The sequence below is a fragment of the Plectropomus leopardus genome, chromosome 15 (genome assembly GCF_008729295.1).
Source record: "Plectropomus leopardus isolate mb chromosome 15, YSFRI_Pleo_2.0, whole genome shotgun sequence".
In the NCBI taxonomy this organism is placed as follows: Eukaryota; Metazoa; Chordata; class Actinopteri; order Perciformes; family Serranidae; genus Plectropomus; species Plectropomus leopardus.
Genome location: NC_056477.1, coordinates 5,765,025 through 5,781,272, shown reverse-complemented (window position 1 = coordinate 5,781,272; position 16,248 = coordinate 5,765,025). Strand labels below are relative to the sequence as shown.

At 38.5% G+C, this 16,248-nt stretch overlaps 1 protein-coding gene across 1 annotated transcript in view; it reads left to right on the top strand.

Annotated features, from left to right (window-relative positions):
* The first annotated feature begins 15,338 nt into the window (after positions 1-15,338).
* LOC121954847 (melanopsin-A-like) overlaps positions 15,339-16,248 on the top strand; it is a 7,900-nt gene continuing 6,990 nt past the window's right edge. The window contains exon 1 of the mRNA XM_042502569.1: positions 15,339-15,370. Within this exon, the coding sequence (XP_042358503.1) occupies positions 15,339-15,370 (32 nt within the window). The remainder of the gene's footprint in view (positions 15,371-16,248) is intronic.

Here is a 16,248-nt window from a genome sequence, read left to right as displayed (position 1 = left end):
GCATGTATGTGCTCTATGTAATATGTCAGGCGACCTTTGCACCAGCTGTGATGTGATACATCTCTATAAAAAGCATGTCATGGCGTGTCACATGGGCCTGTCTGCAGGATTTCAGGACAACACTGTATTTAATAACACATTTGTTAAATATAGTATATGGTTTTGTTTTAATTGAAGTGCTTATTTAAACATGTCGGCCATTCGAAATGGAACGATTTTGTCACATAGCGATGTGTAATTTTTTTTTCCTCCACAAAAGAATTTAAGAGTCAGCTTATATTTTTCTGTTGTGCACACATCTATATATGCAATTGACATAGGCTGCACATTTGGCTCTTGCAATACTAATATCACTATGTCTGCCATATTTAAAATAATAGTAAAAGTAATTACTTAGGCCCATGACTTTGCCGTATGCTACGAGGCTGAAGCCCAGCTGCGGGTGGTCGTACTGCTCCAGCGTCATCAGCAGGCGGATGATCTCTCCTGTGATGAAGGCGTCATCGAAGCTTTGCTCGGCCGCAGGCTTCAGAGGGAATCTGCAGTACACCTCCACTGCAGCCTGAGGGTCCGACGGCTCCAGCAGTTTCACAAGCTCAGTGTAGGCATCATGGACCTGGAGACAGTTAGTTCATTCAGTAACCACATCGTATCTGGATTACATCAGTGGAGAGAAATCAACACCAGACAACTGCACACTGCTTAAATCTCCATAAATAACTACTTTACTTGCAGCTACTGCAAATTGCAAGAACACATTAAGACAACATTAAGAAGACACTGAAATGTAATTTCTTGCATTTATTATAACTGAAATTTGTATTTATAGTATAACTGTTGTTTAAACCATGACACATAATTCCTGAGATATTATTCTCTGGAATATTTTCAACCATTTGACCCTTTGCTGCACTCAGATACTTTTTATCATCATTTAAATCTCTGAAACCTGAGGAAATTAGTTATATTTCTTTCAAAAACACAAGAAAAAAACAGTGGAAATGATTAGCTATGATTTAAAAAAACAAACAAAAAAACAGGAAACTATAACCTATAATTATAATTTTCTTAAATATATATTTGATATTGTGTTACAGAACAAAAACAGAACTTTTATTTAGGTTTTTTTGGTTTGTTTTTGTTTATTTTTTACTCCTTTTTTGTGTTTTTTTCAGGTAATTTTTCTTGTATATATAGCTGCTTGTTGCCCTCCTCCATGTTTTTCAAAGAAATAACACCACTTTTTTAGGTGTCAAAGAGTTAAATAGTAGATCTTGAAAATATGTAATAGAACCGAATGTTGTATACATTTTTTAAACCAACAGTAGAGCATGTGATCATTCCACTTTATCTTCATGACTGGAATCACACAGGTGTTTGGACATGAAACACAACTGTTGTAAGATGCATTGTAAAAGCGTTGAGGAAATAACTAAAATTTAACTGACCCCTGGTGCCATGGAGATGACCTCCTGGTAGAGCTGCTTCGCCTGCTCCTGGGTGTCTGCAGAGCGTGACAGGGCTCGGGCCAGACCCAGGCGAGAGACATGAGACCTGCGGTTCACCGGACTGGACGTACTCGCACTGTCCGCCACAGCGAGCTCTGAACGCACACATACAGTATAAATGACTCCTTGACAAACCCAGAGAGAAAAAAACACTCACAGATATCTGGTGCTGATGTTATTTCGTGCTTCATACATGAGATTTAACAATGATGTAATTGTTCAAAGTGAAACTGGAATATTTTGTTCCTCAAACTTGACCTAGTCAGCCCTTTGAAACCTGAGCAAAGTGACTCGATTTCTTCCAAAAACATGGGAAGAAGGCCATTGGCAACAAAAAAGAAATTACCCCATTGCCAAGAAATTAGTTGGGGTTTTTTTTTTAAAATAAATTTTAAAGAAATTACCTGCAATTTTGTAAAAAAAAATAAATAAATAAATTTAAAAAAGAAAAGAAAGAAAAAAGTAAATAAAAAAACAAGACTTGTGACAAAGTGTTCACAAATTATAATAATTCTGTAACATAATTTTAAATATGTAATTATGATCATCAAAACTATCCTTTTTTTTCTAGGCATTTTAACCTAGCTTTAAACAAAATCTGAAATTAATAATTTCTTGTAAATTTACTCAAGTGGCTCAGTGCATTTTCCTTTATGTTTTTGGCAGAAATTGGACCAACATTGCACCAACAACACCTGAAATAGTGCAAAGTGTGACGATGCAATGTGATGTCACATCATCTACATTTCCAACAGGATTTAATACATGGTGATTTATGGAGTATATCATCATATATAACACTGATTTCTCACAAATCGTGGAAGACTTAAGGGAAGAAGGCTTTTTGCATGTGTCTGTATCACCCTCTCAGTTGTCATAACTTACCCTCCGCTGTCTCAACAGTATCGGAGCAACAGTCCTGTTTTGACTTGTTTGTGGGGGGCTGGGGTTTAGTGGCTTTACTGGAAGGTTTAGTTGATCTGTCTGGTTTGGCTGTTGCTCCAGCTCTCCCCCTACAGGAGAGGAAATATAACACAAAAGCCCCGAAATTAATGAAAAAATTAAAGATACAAAAGTTTCAATAATGATTCTGTTGTGTACAGGGGTAAAAGAGGTATTCAGATCTCTAACGTAAAAGTACTAATACCACACTGTGAAAATACTCTGTTATAAGTAAAAGGCCTGCAATGAAAATGTTACTTAAGTAAAAGTAAGTACATATAATCAGGAAAATGTACTTTGAGAATTAAAATCAAAAGTATCCAATGCAAAAAAAATCTTTAAAACACACCCTCACATACACATACACACACACACACACATCCAAAGCACTTAAAATTCTGAATACTGCACTTAAAATACAGAAAAAATACCCCAAAAACGATTTTTTATTTTAAAAAAAAAGTAGAAAAATTATCCAAAATCCAAATTATAAAAAAAGAACAAAAAACATTAATAAAAACAAAATTATAAACAAAACTGAAAATACCCCCGTCCCACCAACTCAAAATCATTAGTGTTTATCAAAATAATTGGAAACTAATTTTCTGTAAATCAATTGGTCAACTAATTGTTGCAGCTGTACTGGTATAAACTCTTGGGTAATTTAATTATTTTAAAACTCTTCCTGTGGGGGTGTGGATTGTACGTGTATTTTCCTGGATTTTTTGCTGTGTTTTCTGTTACGGTGGGGGTTTCTGTGTGCTCTCTGAGGCTCGGCCTCCTGCTGCTGGAGCTCTGCATGCACACCTGTTGCTCGTTCCGCTCATCAACTGCAGCTTACAAACCCAATCTCTCTCTTCTGTTCTCTTCTTGTTTCTGCTGTTCATGACAGCACTGTTGGATCATCTATAGTGTTGTTTTCAGTGAACAGTTTTCCAGTGTAATTCTCTAGTGTTTTTGGTTTGTGACAATCCGCTGTATTGTCCATGTCCAGTGCCTTTCTCCCCCGGGCTCCAGCGCCTCGGCCGCACACCACCCAGGCTGCTTCCCAGCCTCAGTCACACTTCAGCTACTTCAACTTCAGCCTTTTCGCCACCAGCCTCAGAAAAAAAGTGCAATATTCCCTCAAAGAGTCAAAGAATAAAGAAGCATGAAAAGTAAAGTACAAGCACTCCAAATTAAGTACAGTACTTGACTAAATTCACTTAGTGACACTCCACCACTGGTTGTATATGTTACACACACATACACAACAGAGCTACTAAAAGTATAGTAGGATTTTTTTCATTAACAAAAATTCAGTGTAGTCTTTTCGTGCAGTTTCTACAAGCAAACAAACTGAAAATTTGTTCCAGTGAGGATGCCACATTGAGAAACAGTCAAAGGTTGTACTTGACATGAATATGAAACAGGACAGAAGCGAGAAAAGTAACCATCCACAGGAAATCATCCATGAATAAATAAACGCAGACAAACATCCACAGACGACCACAGAGCAGGACGGCCAAACGCTCGACTCCGGCTGCCAGCGTGACTCACCTGGCTGCAGTGGTTTTGGCTGACGGCTGGGCAGCTCGCCCTCCTCTGTTGGGGGTCGGAGGGGCCGGAGCAGGAGCTTTGGTTACAGCTGCTGCCACCCGCCCTTGAATAGGTCCTCCTCTGCCCCGCTTAGCTCCTCTCTTGGCCCTGCTGGTGTCAGAGGGCCACTTTGGTGCTGCTGGTTGGCTGATGGACGGCTTGGCAGCTTTTGGGGTTTCAGCCTCCTGCTGGTCCTGCCACCACTTTGATTCTGAGCAAAAAAAAAAAAGATACGATAAGCCTTCATTGTCTCCCCTAGGACAGATTTGTCTCGGACATTAGAGAGACACAGGCAACAAAACCACACACATATACAATCAAACTACGAGTAACACACAGTATTCCCCCAAATCCAAACACCCCAAGAGTATTGCACGGTGCCCTGAACCCATGTGTTGCAGAGATGCTGAACCTAAAATAATTGCACGAATTATTATAATAATTGCAAGTGCTATACAATGTTTTTGCACAAATGCCCTACATGTAATAATTACATAAATATTCTGCACAGTACATATATTGCACAATATCTGATGTAGGGTACTTGCTATTTAGCCTGATTAGTCATGAATTTAACGCCCTGCATGCCAGAGACAGTAAGCAGACTCACTGTTCAGCTGGTCAGGAGGCTCTCCGCTCTGACTCTTGTTTTCCAGTTCAATGCTGGCCTGGAAGCTGAGGCAGGCGTCGCTTATGGCTTCTTTTGAACTGTCTGAATTTGAGTTGTTGTCATATTGAGCCAGCTGTGCCAGACCCAGGAGACACAGGACGTGGCTGTCCCGTGGTGTGGTCACCACTGCGAGCTGGCATACCTGTGCACCACAGCAGGGGAGCAGAAGGTACAAGTACGATTTTTCTGTCATGCCTGGCCCCCTTTGGACATAACAGTCAATATCTGGGCTAGCTGTAGTGCTCCAAAGTATAGTAATGCAAAAAATCTTTGGTATTGTGACATTTTCAAGAGAAGAAAAGAGAGTGTTAAAGCACAGAAACAATCATCAGTCATTTTAGCACCTCTGGTTCCTTCGTCTCAAAGTCAATGGGTTTTTTAATGTTGTTTGTTTTGTTAGAAGTGTTAAATAAGGTCTGTGGTTTAGAAAAGTTTAAGAGACTTTCACATTTTGTTCTACAAAACATTAACATCAGAATTTAATTTATCTTTAGATCTCAAATTGATTATGTCGTTATCTCAGCAAAACACAATTTTGCTATCTTGAGAAAATTATCGCATTATTTCTGGAAAACTGAGGAGAAAAAAATATGTATGATTGTATGGCCGCTTAGGGCTTCCGTACTATTACCCTCTCCTGCATGTCCAGCAGCTCCTGACAGGGGGCGATACAGGTGAGTCGTATAAGAGCTGTGAGCGCCTGGCATCTCTTTGCCACCAGGGACTGCCTCTCAGTGCCGGTCTTGGCCTGACGCTCGCCCTGCTGGATCAGCCTCTGCAGCAGGGCGAAGTGAGCATCCAGGAGCACCCACTCCAGCTGCCCCCTCACCTCGCCACGACACACACACTGACTCACACTCTGGGCAGTCAGCACCGCCACACTGAAGCAATCCAGCGCAGAGAGAAGCGGACACAGAGGTTTATGTTGTGATTTAACACTTGTTGATGTGGTTCATACTAATGTGAGACTTTTCCTTGAATCACATGTTCATAATGGATATGGTTGAACATGTACTGAGATCTGCTATAAATGCTGAGTAATATCACTCAAGAAGCTTTTAAGAAGCTCCTGGTTTGTAACGTACGTGTGATAGACCTGCTCGGCACTCATGGCCTTCTCAGACAGCGAGTTTCTCTGCTGCAGCCGGCCCAGAGTGAGGAGGCCACGCAGGAACTGTGTGCTGAGGCCGGACAGAGGGTCTGATGGATCCTGCTCCACCCAGCTGTAGAGAAAATCATGGAAAAGCATGTAAGCACGGGTTTGAGGGAGATGACTTCAGAGGGGAGAAAGTCTGTCTCTCCTCTGTTCCCCTACCTTCTCATTTTTTCTCAGGATAAACAAGGTAACACCATCGAGAATGCATTTTCTCACTAGCCATCTTATTTTCGTTCATTTTTATGAACTGTAATTAAATTAATTTAGTAATATAATGATTATTTAGTTAATCATTTGAGCTGCAATGTATTTGTGGATGAGTAACTCAAACAATTATGTCATATTTCATTTCTTAAAGAAACAATGATTGTGACATAGGAAAAATGAAATGTACTGTATTCAAAAGCATGCTCACATGATTAAAGAAATAATTATAAAGAAGAGAAAGGATAAAAGCACAGAAAAAACAGCCGTGTGTATCATGATGATGAATGACAGGACTAAAAAATCCCAAAATGTAACCAGCTACTAATTCAGACAGTAAAAACAGATCAGATCTCCAAATCTTTACCCAAACTTGTGCCATTTAACTTCAGATTTTTCTGTTTTGCCCATTTTTTTTTTTTTTTTTTTTTTTTGGCTCCAGTAACTGACAAACATGGTGGTTAGCCGAAATCCAAATCTGGACTTTAAAATGTATTTTTTTTTATCAACAAAGAAAAAGAAAATAAACCAACAAGAAACATATATTGGTGACACTGCAGATGGTGTGTCCTGCAGGCTTAAACTGAACATCCTGGCACATTACTGATTCTGTCATGCCCTCACACTCTCTCACGCTGAATGCATTCACCTCCACCCCACACACACACACACACACACACACACACACACACACACACACACACACACACACACACACACACACACATGCAAACCTCCTGCTGCAGCGCTGGCTGAGGAAGTGCTCCAGTCCGTGTTTGAAGGACAGAGCAGCCTCCTTCTCTGTGTCCTCGGAGGCTTTCTGCTCCTGCTGCAGCAGCGCGAGCCCTGTGAAGAATCTGACACAAAGAAGGCAACACCAAGAGAGATGTTAAAGAGCTCTGACACTGTGGTTTTACATGTTCATTTAATGCACATTAACCCTGTTGAGCTGTCAGGCCTCTTCTCATGTGTGACTAAGCAATTTCTCATCCACTGCATGATCAATGCCGTCATGTTTGAGATATGAAGTAGTGAAGATCTGAAGAGCAGGTTGAGAGGCTGGTCAAAGCTTCTCTTACGTAGAGAAAAGGATATGCATGTTTTCACCTCTTTATACTCCATTCCTGCTGTAACAACAAGTTACTACCTGAGCTGCAGTTAACCCTTTGAATACCAGGAAAATTGGTTTGATTTCTCTCAAAAACATGAGAAGAAGGTAATGACCAATGTACAGTGAAATTAAGCAGAATTAATTAAAAAAAAAAAAAAAGCCATTACTTAAAAAAATAAAATTGGCTGAAACATGTTGTGAAAAAACTGCATAAAAATGATTTTTAAAAAAAAAAAAAAAAAAAAATCTGTAATTCTGTAAAATATTTTAAAACATATAACTGATAAAAAGAAAAATAGTTCTCTGGAAAGATAGAAAAAGTTTTCTAATTCTACTCATTTCTTGCCAAGTTGCTCATTACCTCTTTCCCCCAATGTTTTTAAAAGAAATCAAACTTGTTTGCTCAAGTTTTAAAGGTTTAAATATTTTTTAAAGGAGTCTGAATGCAGCACAAGAAAAATGATGCTGATCCAGGTTTCACAGAGTTAAAGGAAAGGTTGTCTTTAGTTTGTTTTTGTTTTTTTATTTTTTTTTTGTTTTAAAATCAATTTCAAGATTGATCACTCGAAGTTTTCTATGAATGATGTTTGTTATTATTACTATTACAGCTTCTGCAACAATACAAGTTTTGCTTTGCCAAACAACAACACCTCCATGACCCGACCTGAGGGCGGGGTGCAGCGGGCGCAGTGCCAGGCCGCTCTGGAGGTGCTGTAGGGCCTCCCTGCTCCTCCCCTGCAGCAGCAGCAGCCTTCCTACGTGGAGGCTGTACTCCCAGCTGTCAGGACTCAGAGACCAGGCGTCCAGGTACTTCATCAGGGCGAGGTGGACACAGCTCCCTTCATCCTGCACAGCTGCATTGCTATCCTGCAGCACGGGAAGAGGGTGTTCAATTTCATCCGCTCTATACTGATGTGTAATTATTTAGTGGGTGCTTTTAATGTGTCATACAGATACAGAGCGACAGAGCGGAGAGATTGAAGAGCTGCTCATCTATCCATCTAAGCCCCTCTTTGACATTTATTTTGGGTATCTCACTGGTTCTCCTAAGTGAAGAAAAATGTAGCAGCAACTTAACCTTGCCAGATTTCTTGGAGAGCCAGCAGTAGAGCGTCTGAACGTAGTCTGCTTTGCTGGACTGTCCCTGCTCTCTGAGCTGCTGATACTCTTTATCCAAGGCCTGCAGCTGGTTTTCCACTGTTGGCGTGCCGGGGAAACCGTGGAGTTTGCACACGGCCAGGATGTCGTCCTGGCGTGCTGTTGATTTGGCATCGCTTAATTCATCTCTGTCTCTGTCAGCCTGGAGATGAACGAATTAAAACAGTGAGAGGTCAGGTTGATTTCACATGAGCAATTCACTGTTCCCAAATATAATAAACATTTTTTTTTACAAAAAGTGAGTTAGACTTCTTAGATGAAAGAGCCCATTCACACTGTATTTGCAAACCAAAACTACTTGAATATTTCCTAAAGCTTTGTCAGATCTTACAAATCCCCACACCTCCACGTGCTTTGCCTAGTAAAAGTTACAATTTGTTTTGGACATTTCAGGTGTGTTTGCATTGGTAGGATGTGAGTGAGAAAGACTTTAAGCTTTTCAGTGAGGATCATGAATATGCAGAACAGTGTCTGTGCTTAGAGGATTTCAATAAGAATTATGGCTTTAAAGAAAAGACTTAAAAGTGCATTTTGTAAGATATGGACATAGTTTTCATTTGAAACATTCAAAAAATGAACCCTACCAACAGAGTGTGAGGAAGTAACACCTTTGACATTGTGTCCAAGATGCCCATGCATTGTATTGAAGAGATATCCACTGCGAAGCAGCCAGGGACGGGCCGTCCCTTCTGTGAATATACATCCTGGCCTTTGAGGTGACAGTGAGTCACTGCAGCCTCTAGTGTGCCACAGGACAATGGCCAATGATGTGCTGTGACTGTTTTCTTGTTACTGTGGTGTTGCTTAAACTGAGCTAAGTAAGCTATAAAGTAAACAAATGAGATCATAATACAGCAGTCTTATTTTGCCCGGCTGTATTCTTCCTCTGCTGTCAGCTATGAGCTGCCTTTATTTATAACTGATGGCTGTAAATTGCGGTTGTATGGACACAGTATTAGACCGACACTTAAAGGGTGAAATTCTGACCCTTATTGATGGACTGGGAGGCTGGAAATTAGCTCCTTTTAAGAAGCCATTTAGCTATGAATATTTTGCTGCAGGTAGTCAGCTGTGCAAAACCTCACAGAGTTCCTGACTCTACCTTCCTCTGGAGGCCGTACATCTCTGTCGCGTAGTGCTGCTCCTCCAGAACGAGACCCAGCAGGAAGTGGAGTCTGGCCTCTCTGGAGCTGAGTCTGATAGCTGATGCGTAGTGGACGGCAGCCTGCTCCAGGCTGTACAGAGGAGACTGTCCATCCTCGTACTGCAGCGCGTCCCCTGTGGAGGTGTGAGAAACAAACACAGTGGAGTGCGTTGGTGTACAACAAAACAAGCAAGGAGAGCATTTGCATATATTTGTGAGATAATTTGCATCGATGCAGAGCTGAAAAACAACATTTCATGGTGACATTTTTACATGCAACACCAGGTTTATGTTTCCGTTTAATTTAAATAATAAAACCTTCATAAAGTCTATCAGGTTTGTCGTAAATTAAACTTACTTAACTAATTAAATATTGTGAATCCAGTTTTCTAATTTCGAGCAATGTTGGTCTCTGCTCACAGCACTGACATCCATCAATGAACAGCTGCAACGCAAGCCAGATGGAGAGGGTTTGTTCCAAAAACTACAGGCTGGGAAGCTGACAACAAATGAATTATTTTGTGATTAATTTTGATAAATCGATCATTTCATTGTAAACCTAAAATCTTTTTACTGCACTTTTAACTGCATGAAATTTCATGAAAAGCAAACTGTATCTCTGCCCATTTTGCATATAAAGATTTAATTACATAGAAAAGAACAAAAAAATAGATGCAAAACTAAATTAGGCTGCAAAAACAAGATAAAAGATGCTGTGGTTGAAAAGGTTTTACTTTAAGTGCAGACACTTCTCTATGTTACGCTGTGAAGAAAAACTTGGCTAAAGTCTTATTCTGAAATTAAACTCCTCTCCTGCTGTTTGATACTGTGTTTCTGTTTCATTCAAGCACAAACACTTCACAGTACACTGCGTAATGAGGGATAAAAGGATCTCCCATTTGGCCTCCTTCTCTGTTTCTCTTACGAATGATTGCATGTGTCCTTTGCATGAAATATTCAGAGTGCAGCTTCCCTTGGCAAGAGCGCCCTTTATCTGTCAGACTGCACTTATGTCACAGCTTTTATATTCCAGAGAATATTAGAAAACGTAAAAGCCATTCTGCAGCTGCTGTAATAAAACCCACTTTTGCCAATCATTTAAAAAGATTAAACATGTAATAGATTAAAAATCCACTCATTTGATGAAAACGTTATCTGAGCCTGTGGACTTACATAGCATGCACATAATGTTAATATATTATGTGAGGTATATTGTATTTTAATATAAAGATTAAATATCTTTTAGTTCCCCAGACTCCTTAATATCTACACATGTTGCACAAGAGGTCAGACTGAACATGACTTCATCTGTGCAGTTTGATCCGGTACAACAGGAAACTTGTTTATATTTAAAGAGGTGAACATTAGTTGTCTCTGTCGCTCCCTTTTTTTTTTTAATACTCTCTCGCTCTCTTTGGTGTAATTTCTTAGTTTGGCTCTGGGATCAGTCTCAAATATCACTTCTTAGAGCCATCAAGCGATTAGCGAGGCACAAGTAGCTGAGAGAAGATGAGCAGTAACTTGAGTGCCTGGCACGTCAGATGGACGAGGAAGCACCGGAGGGCAACCGCTAACTAGAACATTTTCATGTATTTTTTAATGGCTGAAGCTGAGCTGCTGAGCCAAAGCAGGGCGAGGAAATCACTCTTCTGTCCGCCAGCCAGGGGCACATTTCGATACGACAGCAGACTGTTATTAGACTACAATACAAGAGAAACTCTCTGTTAAAGTGGATGGCAATTTAAAGAGAATAACTTGTATTTTATTAGTAAAAAGAACAATAAGGGAGGTTTTTAGTGCAGCTATGGTAATATGGAGTGTGATATAGAATTTATATCAACACATATTGATCTTTTTCAGATTACTACAGATGAGGGTAATTAAATTTTTTAGGATTTTTTTAATGGTCTTCAGAATGAAATTTAAAAAGAATTTAGAAAATTAATTTAAAAAAATAATAAAATGAAAATAGTAACAATTATTGTAACATAAAACATAGCAGCTAAAGTCACATTAAAATTATTTTTTAATGTCTCACTTTAGCTGCTATCCTGATCTGTGTGATGTTGACGAAAGAGGCATTCAGTAATTTTAAAAATAGATTTTACTGATGATTTTGAGATTTTGGGGATCACAGCCTATGGAAATTCATAAACAAAACCAAAACATTTTTGTTATTTTACTACCATGCATTGTGATTAATTATAAGTATGGACACATAGGGAGTGAGAAGATTACTTGAGTCAAGAGAGTGTGCCAGATATTTGTGGGAGGAAAAAAGGTCTATTTCAGCCGATACTTGTTGCCAATTGACTTTGATAGATTACGTGACTGCCCTTTAATTTACGATCCTACACTCTTGTCGGGCTTTGCCATTTGCTCTTTTGGCCGCACCGAGTCCAACAATGCCATGTTGATTTGTATTTGAATTAACGTGTGCTGAGTTTCTCCGAGTTTTGGTGGTCTGGAAAGCTCAACATACCTGGCTTTGGCAGGTTTTGACGATAGAATTTTAGGTGATCCTTGGCCAAGGCACACAGTTTATCCACATCGTCTTGTCCCGCTGTCATCTGTAGTCTTTTTTCCCAGTTACGCACCTGCAGCAGACAGAAAACCATCATCCATCCATTAAATGCAACAAGCAAAGCAGTAGAACAAAAAATATTATCTTATATTATTAAGTTGTATTGATCTTAATGGTAATTTTTAAGGGTGAAAATATTTTTTAAACATGATCAATAACTGAATTCATAGTTCATCCAGTTTTGTTTGATTTTATTTTATCTTATCTTTTTTTCTTTTTTTTTTTTTTTAACACAAATTGCCCTCTGGGATAATTAATAAAACTGAATTGCACTAAATTCTGATAATCTATGATAATGTGTGTAATGCAGTTTAATTTTAGTATTGTATACTAACAGTGCAAAGTAAAACACATGTATTACCTCCAAAGTGTGTTTAGTCTCTATTTCCAAACAATTGGATGATGCAAAGTGCTTCTTATACCAATCTGTCTCTGTCACATCCTGAAAATGAACATGAGCACATGTGAGATGTGTTTAAAAGATTCAATTAACAAAAGATCAAAGCTTTCAACTGGATTGACTCATGCATCTACTATAAAGGATTCTTTATTGTTAGTCAAACTAAAATAACAATTAATTAAATGTGGAAAAATTGACACACCTCTGCATCCCTATCTCACATGCATGGCACACAAATGTCTTTTTTATCCACTCTCACAACTGTGTTACCACACACTCACACACCCACACACACACCAGATACTTTTACTGTGGAAGTTAAACCAGCACTTAGTCACTGTGAAGGGAGCGCTGACTTGTAAATAAAGGATGAGCAGAGTCAAGGTCGATAGCAGTGATTCTGGCAGTGCAGAGCGCTGTTTAATCTTTCATTCTGACCTTTGCATCCAGGTCCCCTGTGGGCTTGTGCGGACAGTCCAGAGAGTGTGACCCCAGCTCCGACAGCTTCATCACACTGTCACATCCTTTGGTAAAAAAAAAAAAAAAAAACACATCAAAAACAAATGCACACACAGCAGAGGTGGACAGTAGTGTTGTCCTTCAATTACTGAAATGTGCAACAAAATAATACAATTATAAGACACATTTGGGACCAGTTTAATCAACAACTGTGCAGAATTGCTTGAGCGCATTTAAGCCTTTAAAACCTGGAGCGACAGATTGTTTTCTTGTGCTGCGTTCACACACCTTTCACAAGTGATCAACCCTTTGAACTCTGAGCAAAATGGTTTTACTTCTTTCGAAAACATGAGGATCAGCAGCTTGGCAAGAAATTGGTAATATAGAAAATATTCTTAAAAAGCTAGGGAAAGATTTCTCATACCAAGCGATATTTATAATCATCACAATTATTTATTTAAAATTATTTTAAATAATCATTATAATTTTTAAGCACTTTTTTACTGTCCTCTTCTTTTTTAAAAAATATATTAATAAAGTGTCAGCATGAAAGGGGGATGACATCCAGCAAGAGGGCCACAGGCAGACTTGAACCTGCGGCCTCTGTGCATTTTTGTGATAATTTTATGGGGTTTTTTTGTTGTTGTTGTTTTGTTTTTTTTTTTAACTTTTCACTTATTTCTTGCTCATTTTTGGTTTGTTTTCTCGTAAGTTGCAAATTGCCTTCTATTCATGTTATTCAAAGAAATTAAACCACTTTGCTCACATTTCAAAGGGTTAAAAACTGTTGTGGGCAAGTCTATTACATGTGGTTCTGGTAGCACTTTCTGCACTGTATAATTCTCCAGAAAAAACCTTTGCAAGTTAAAAAAAAATCAATTAGACAGAAGTCCTGGTTATCCAGAAATCAACTGCTCATCTGACTAAACGGGGAAAGCCTGAAATAAAATGTAGCCTTCAGACAACGACAGCTAGATACACAAGGTCTTAGTTAAGTAATAATATCCTCCTCATTGCAGTAACTAAATCGTTGCCTACAGTAGCATCATGTTACATGATAGTACAGGGAGTGTAATCAGGACTGTTGAGGGTCAGGTATACTCTACCTGACACATTAACAATGTAGTTACATAAGTATTTCTACAAGGTAGAACTGCGCTAGAGGTAATAACTTATTTTTCACTCTTTCATTAATGTGCAATTCAGATCAGCAAGCTATTATCTCCCTCCTCTCTACCTTTTTTTTTTTCAGAAATAAGTGATTCTATTTCTCAAACCCACCGACCTTAAACCCGACCAATAAGTGCTTTGCTTTCACAGCAGCTCTGCTTTAGACAAATCTCTCTGAGGAGCTGAGACTCCAGGCTTCACCTCTGTAAGTAAAGAAACACTTGACCAGAGCGGCCGACATCTTCCTGTCAAGGTCCAGTTCAACAACCTTCCAGCCGTCTCCCAAAAGACAATCGCTAAGTGGGTCGACTTTTGATCTCCGTGCCAGCATCTCGATATACGGCCTTGAGAAGATGTGCTTTGGGTCACTGCAAATCAACAGGAGAGCATTTGTTGAACAAATATAGAAGGTATGTGTTTGCTCTGTGCTACAAATAGCAATTTCTGTTCCTATTTTGAATAATAAAAAAAGACCAAAACTTCAGTGGCTACTGAGCAAAATGTAAGAAAATAGCAGTTCCTAAATTAGCGTGTTTGAAATGTCTTCAACTGTGAAACTGAGATTGTGCATTCAATATTCATTGGTGGTTTAACCCTTTGGCACCTGGACATTAAAAAGAAGCGTATGAGAAACTTAAAAAAGAAATGACCCAGAATTTAGCAAGAAATTAGTTTTTAAAAAGTACAAGAAACATTCCTGAATATTAAAAACAAAAGAGAAAGTAAAAAAACAATGAAATGACCCCCAAAAAACTTTCTAAAAACTTGTAATAATTCTATACAATAAAAAATAGAATTAGAATAATTTTGAATATAATGTGGAGTTTTTTCCTTAGCTTTAAAAAAAACCCCAAACTCTGCAATTTGCAATACAGTTCTTGCCGTCACCTTTTTCCAATGTTTTTGAACAAAATCAAACCAATATGCTCAGGTTTCACAAGCTGATATGCCTTTGAAAGGCATCTAAATGCAGCAGAAAGGGTTCATGTTTTCCACTTAAAGTAAACCTACTTTTTTATTGTGCTATTTTACCATTGCATCAACTCTGAATCACATTTTAGCTGCTTATAATTCAGAAAGACGTTAAAATGAATGGGATTATTACAAAGGCAGCAAGTGCTACTACAACTGATATTGAGTGTCTTCCTATTTAAGTCCTACCTGTGGTTGATGGATACAGGTCTATAAAAAGCCGTCAGAGAAACCGGACATTCGTAGTCCAGCTGCTGTTTCCCATCCGTGAAGGTCACAGCCATGGGAATTAACTCCCGAGTCACCAACACTGTGTACGCCTGACAGAAGTACATTAGATTCAGTGCTTTTTGAAACAGCAACACAGCATTATGAAACCAAAAATGACACAAACAAACTCTAAAGCTGACTGAGATACAAATATTTAGAAACTTGGAGCATCTAGAGTGTGAGAAGCTCTAAAATGTAAGATAACAGCAGGGGAGGAGGTAGGTTATCAGGGTAAAGATAAGGGTAACTGCAAAACTATGATGATGTATGTTATTAAATGCAATGTCAACAACTTTGTGCAATGAAACACTTAAAAAAATATATTATCTTCTCATGTCTCATCCTACCTGTGAATTACTGCCATCTGCTGAACAGACGGAGATCTCCACCACAGTGTCTCCAAAATTCAGAGGGACTGGCTGTGAGTTTTCTCCCTGATTCACTGTAACTTTTATGTTTTTGTCTGGCACCATGGGAAGCAGAGTCACCGCATTATGATAAAAGGGAACAATACCTGCAGGAAAACAGCGACAAAAACAAAAAAAAGTCGACAGTAAAAATTAACAACCCAAATAATTTTACCAGTTGGTACTCATATTACAGAAAATAATCTCTACCACTATTACATAATAAACACATTAAACACCATGTTTAATATCTCGATTTCTGCAAGCAAATTACAATCACTTAGTATAATCACAAACATATTACTGTACACTTTGTCCAAATTTGTATTTATTTCTTTGATTAACATTTTGAAATCTGAATAAATTGGCTTGATTTTTTTTCAAACGTGGAAGGAGGCAATTAGCAACTTAAAAATAAATTACCCCAAATTTTGTAGAACAAATTTAAAAAAAAACAAAACCAAAATCAAGAAAATTACTCTAAAAAGAGTAATAAGAATTCAGTAACATGATTT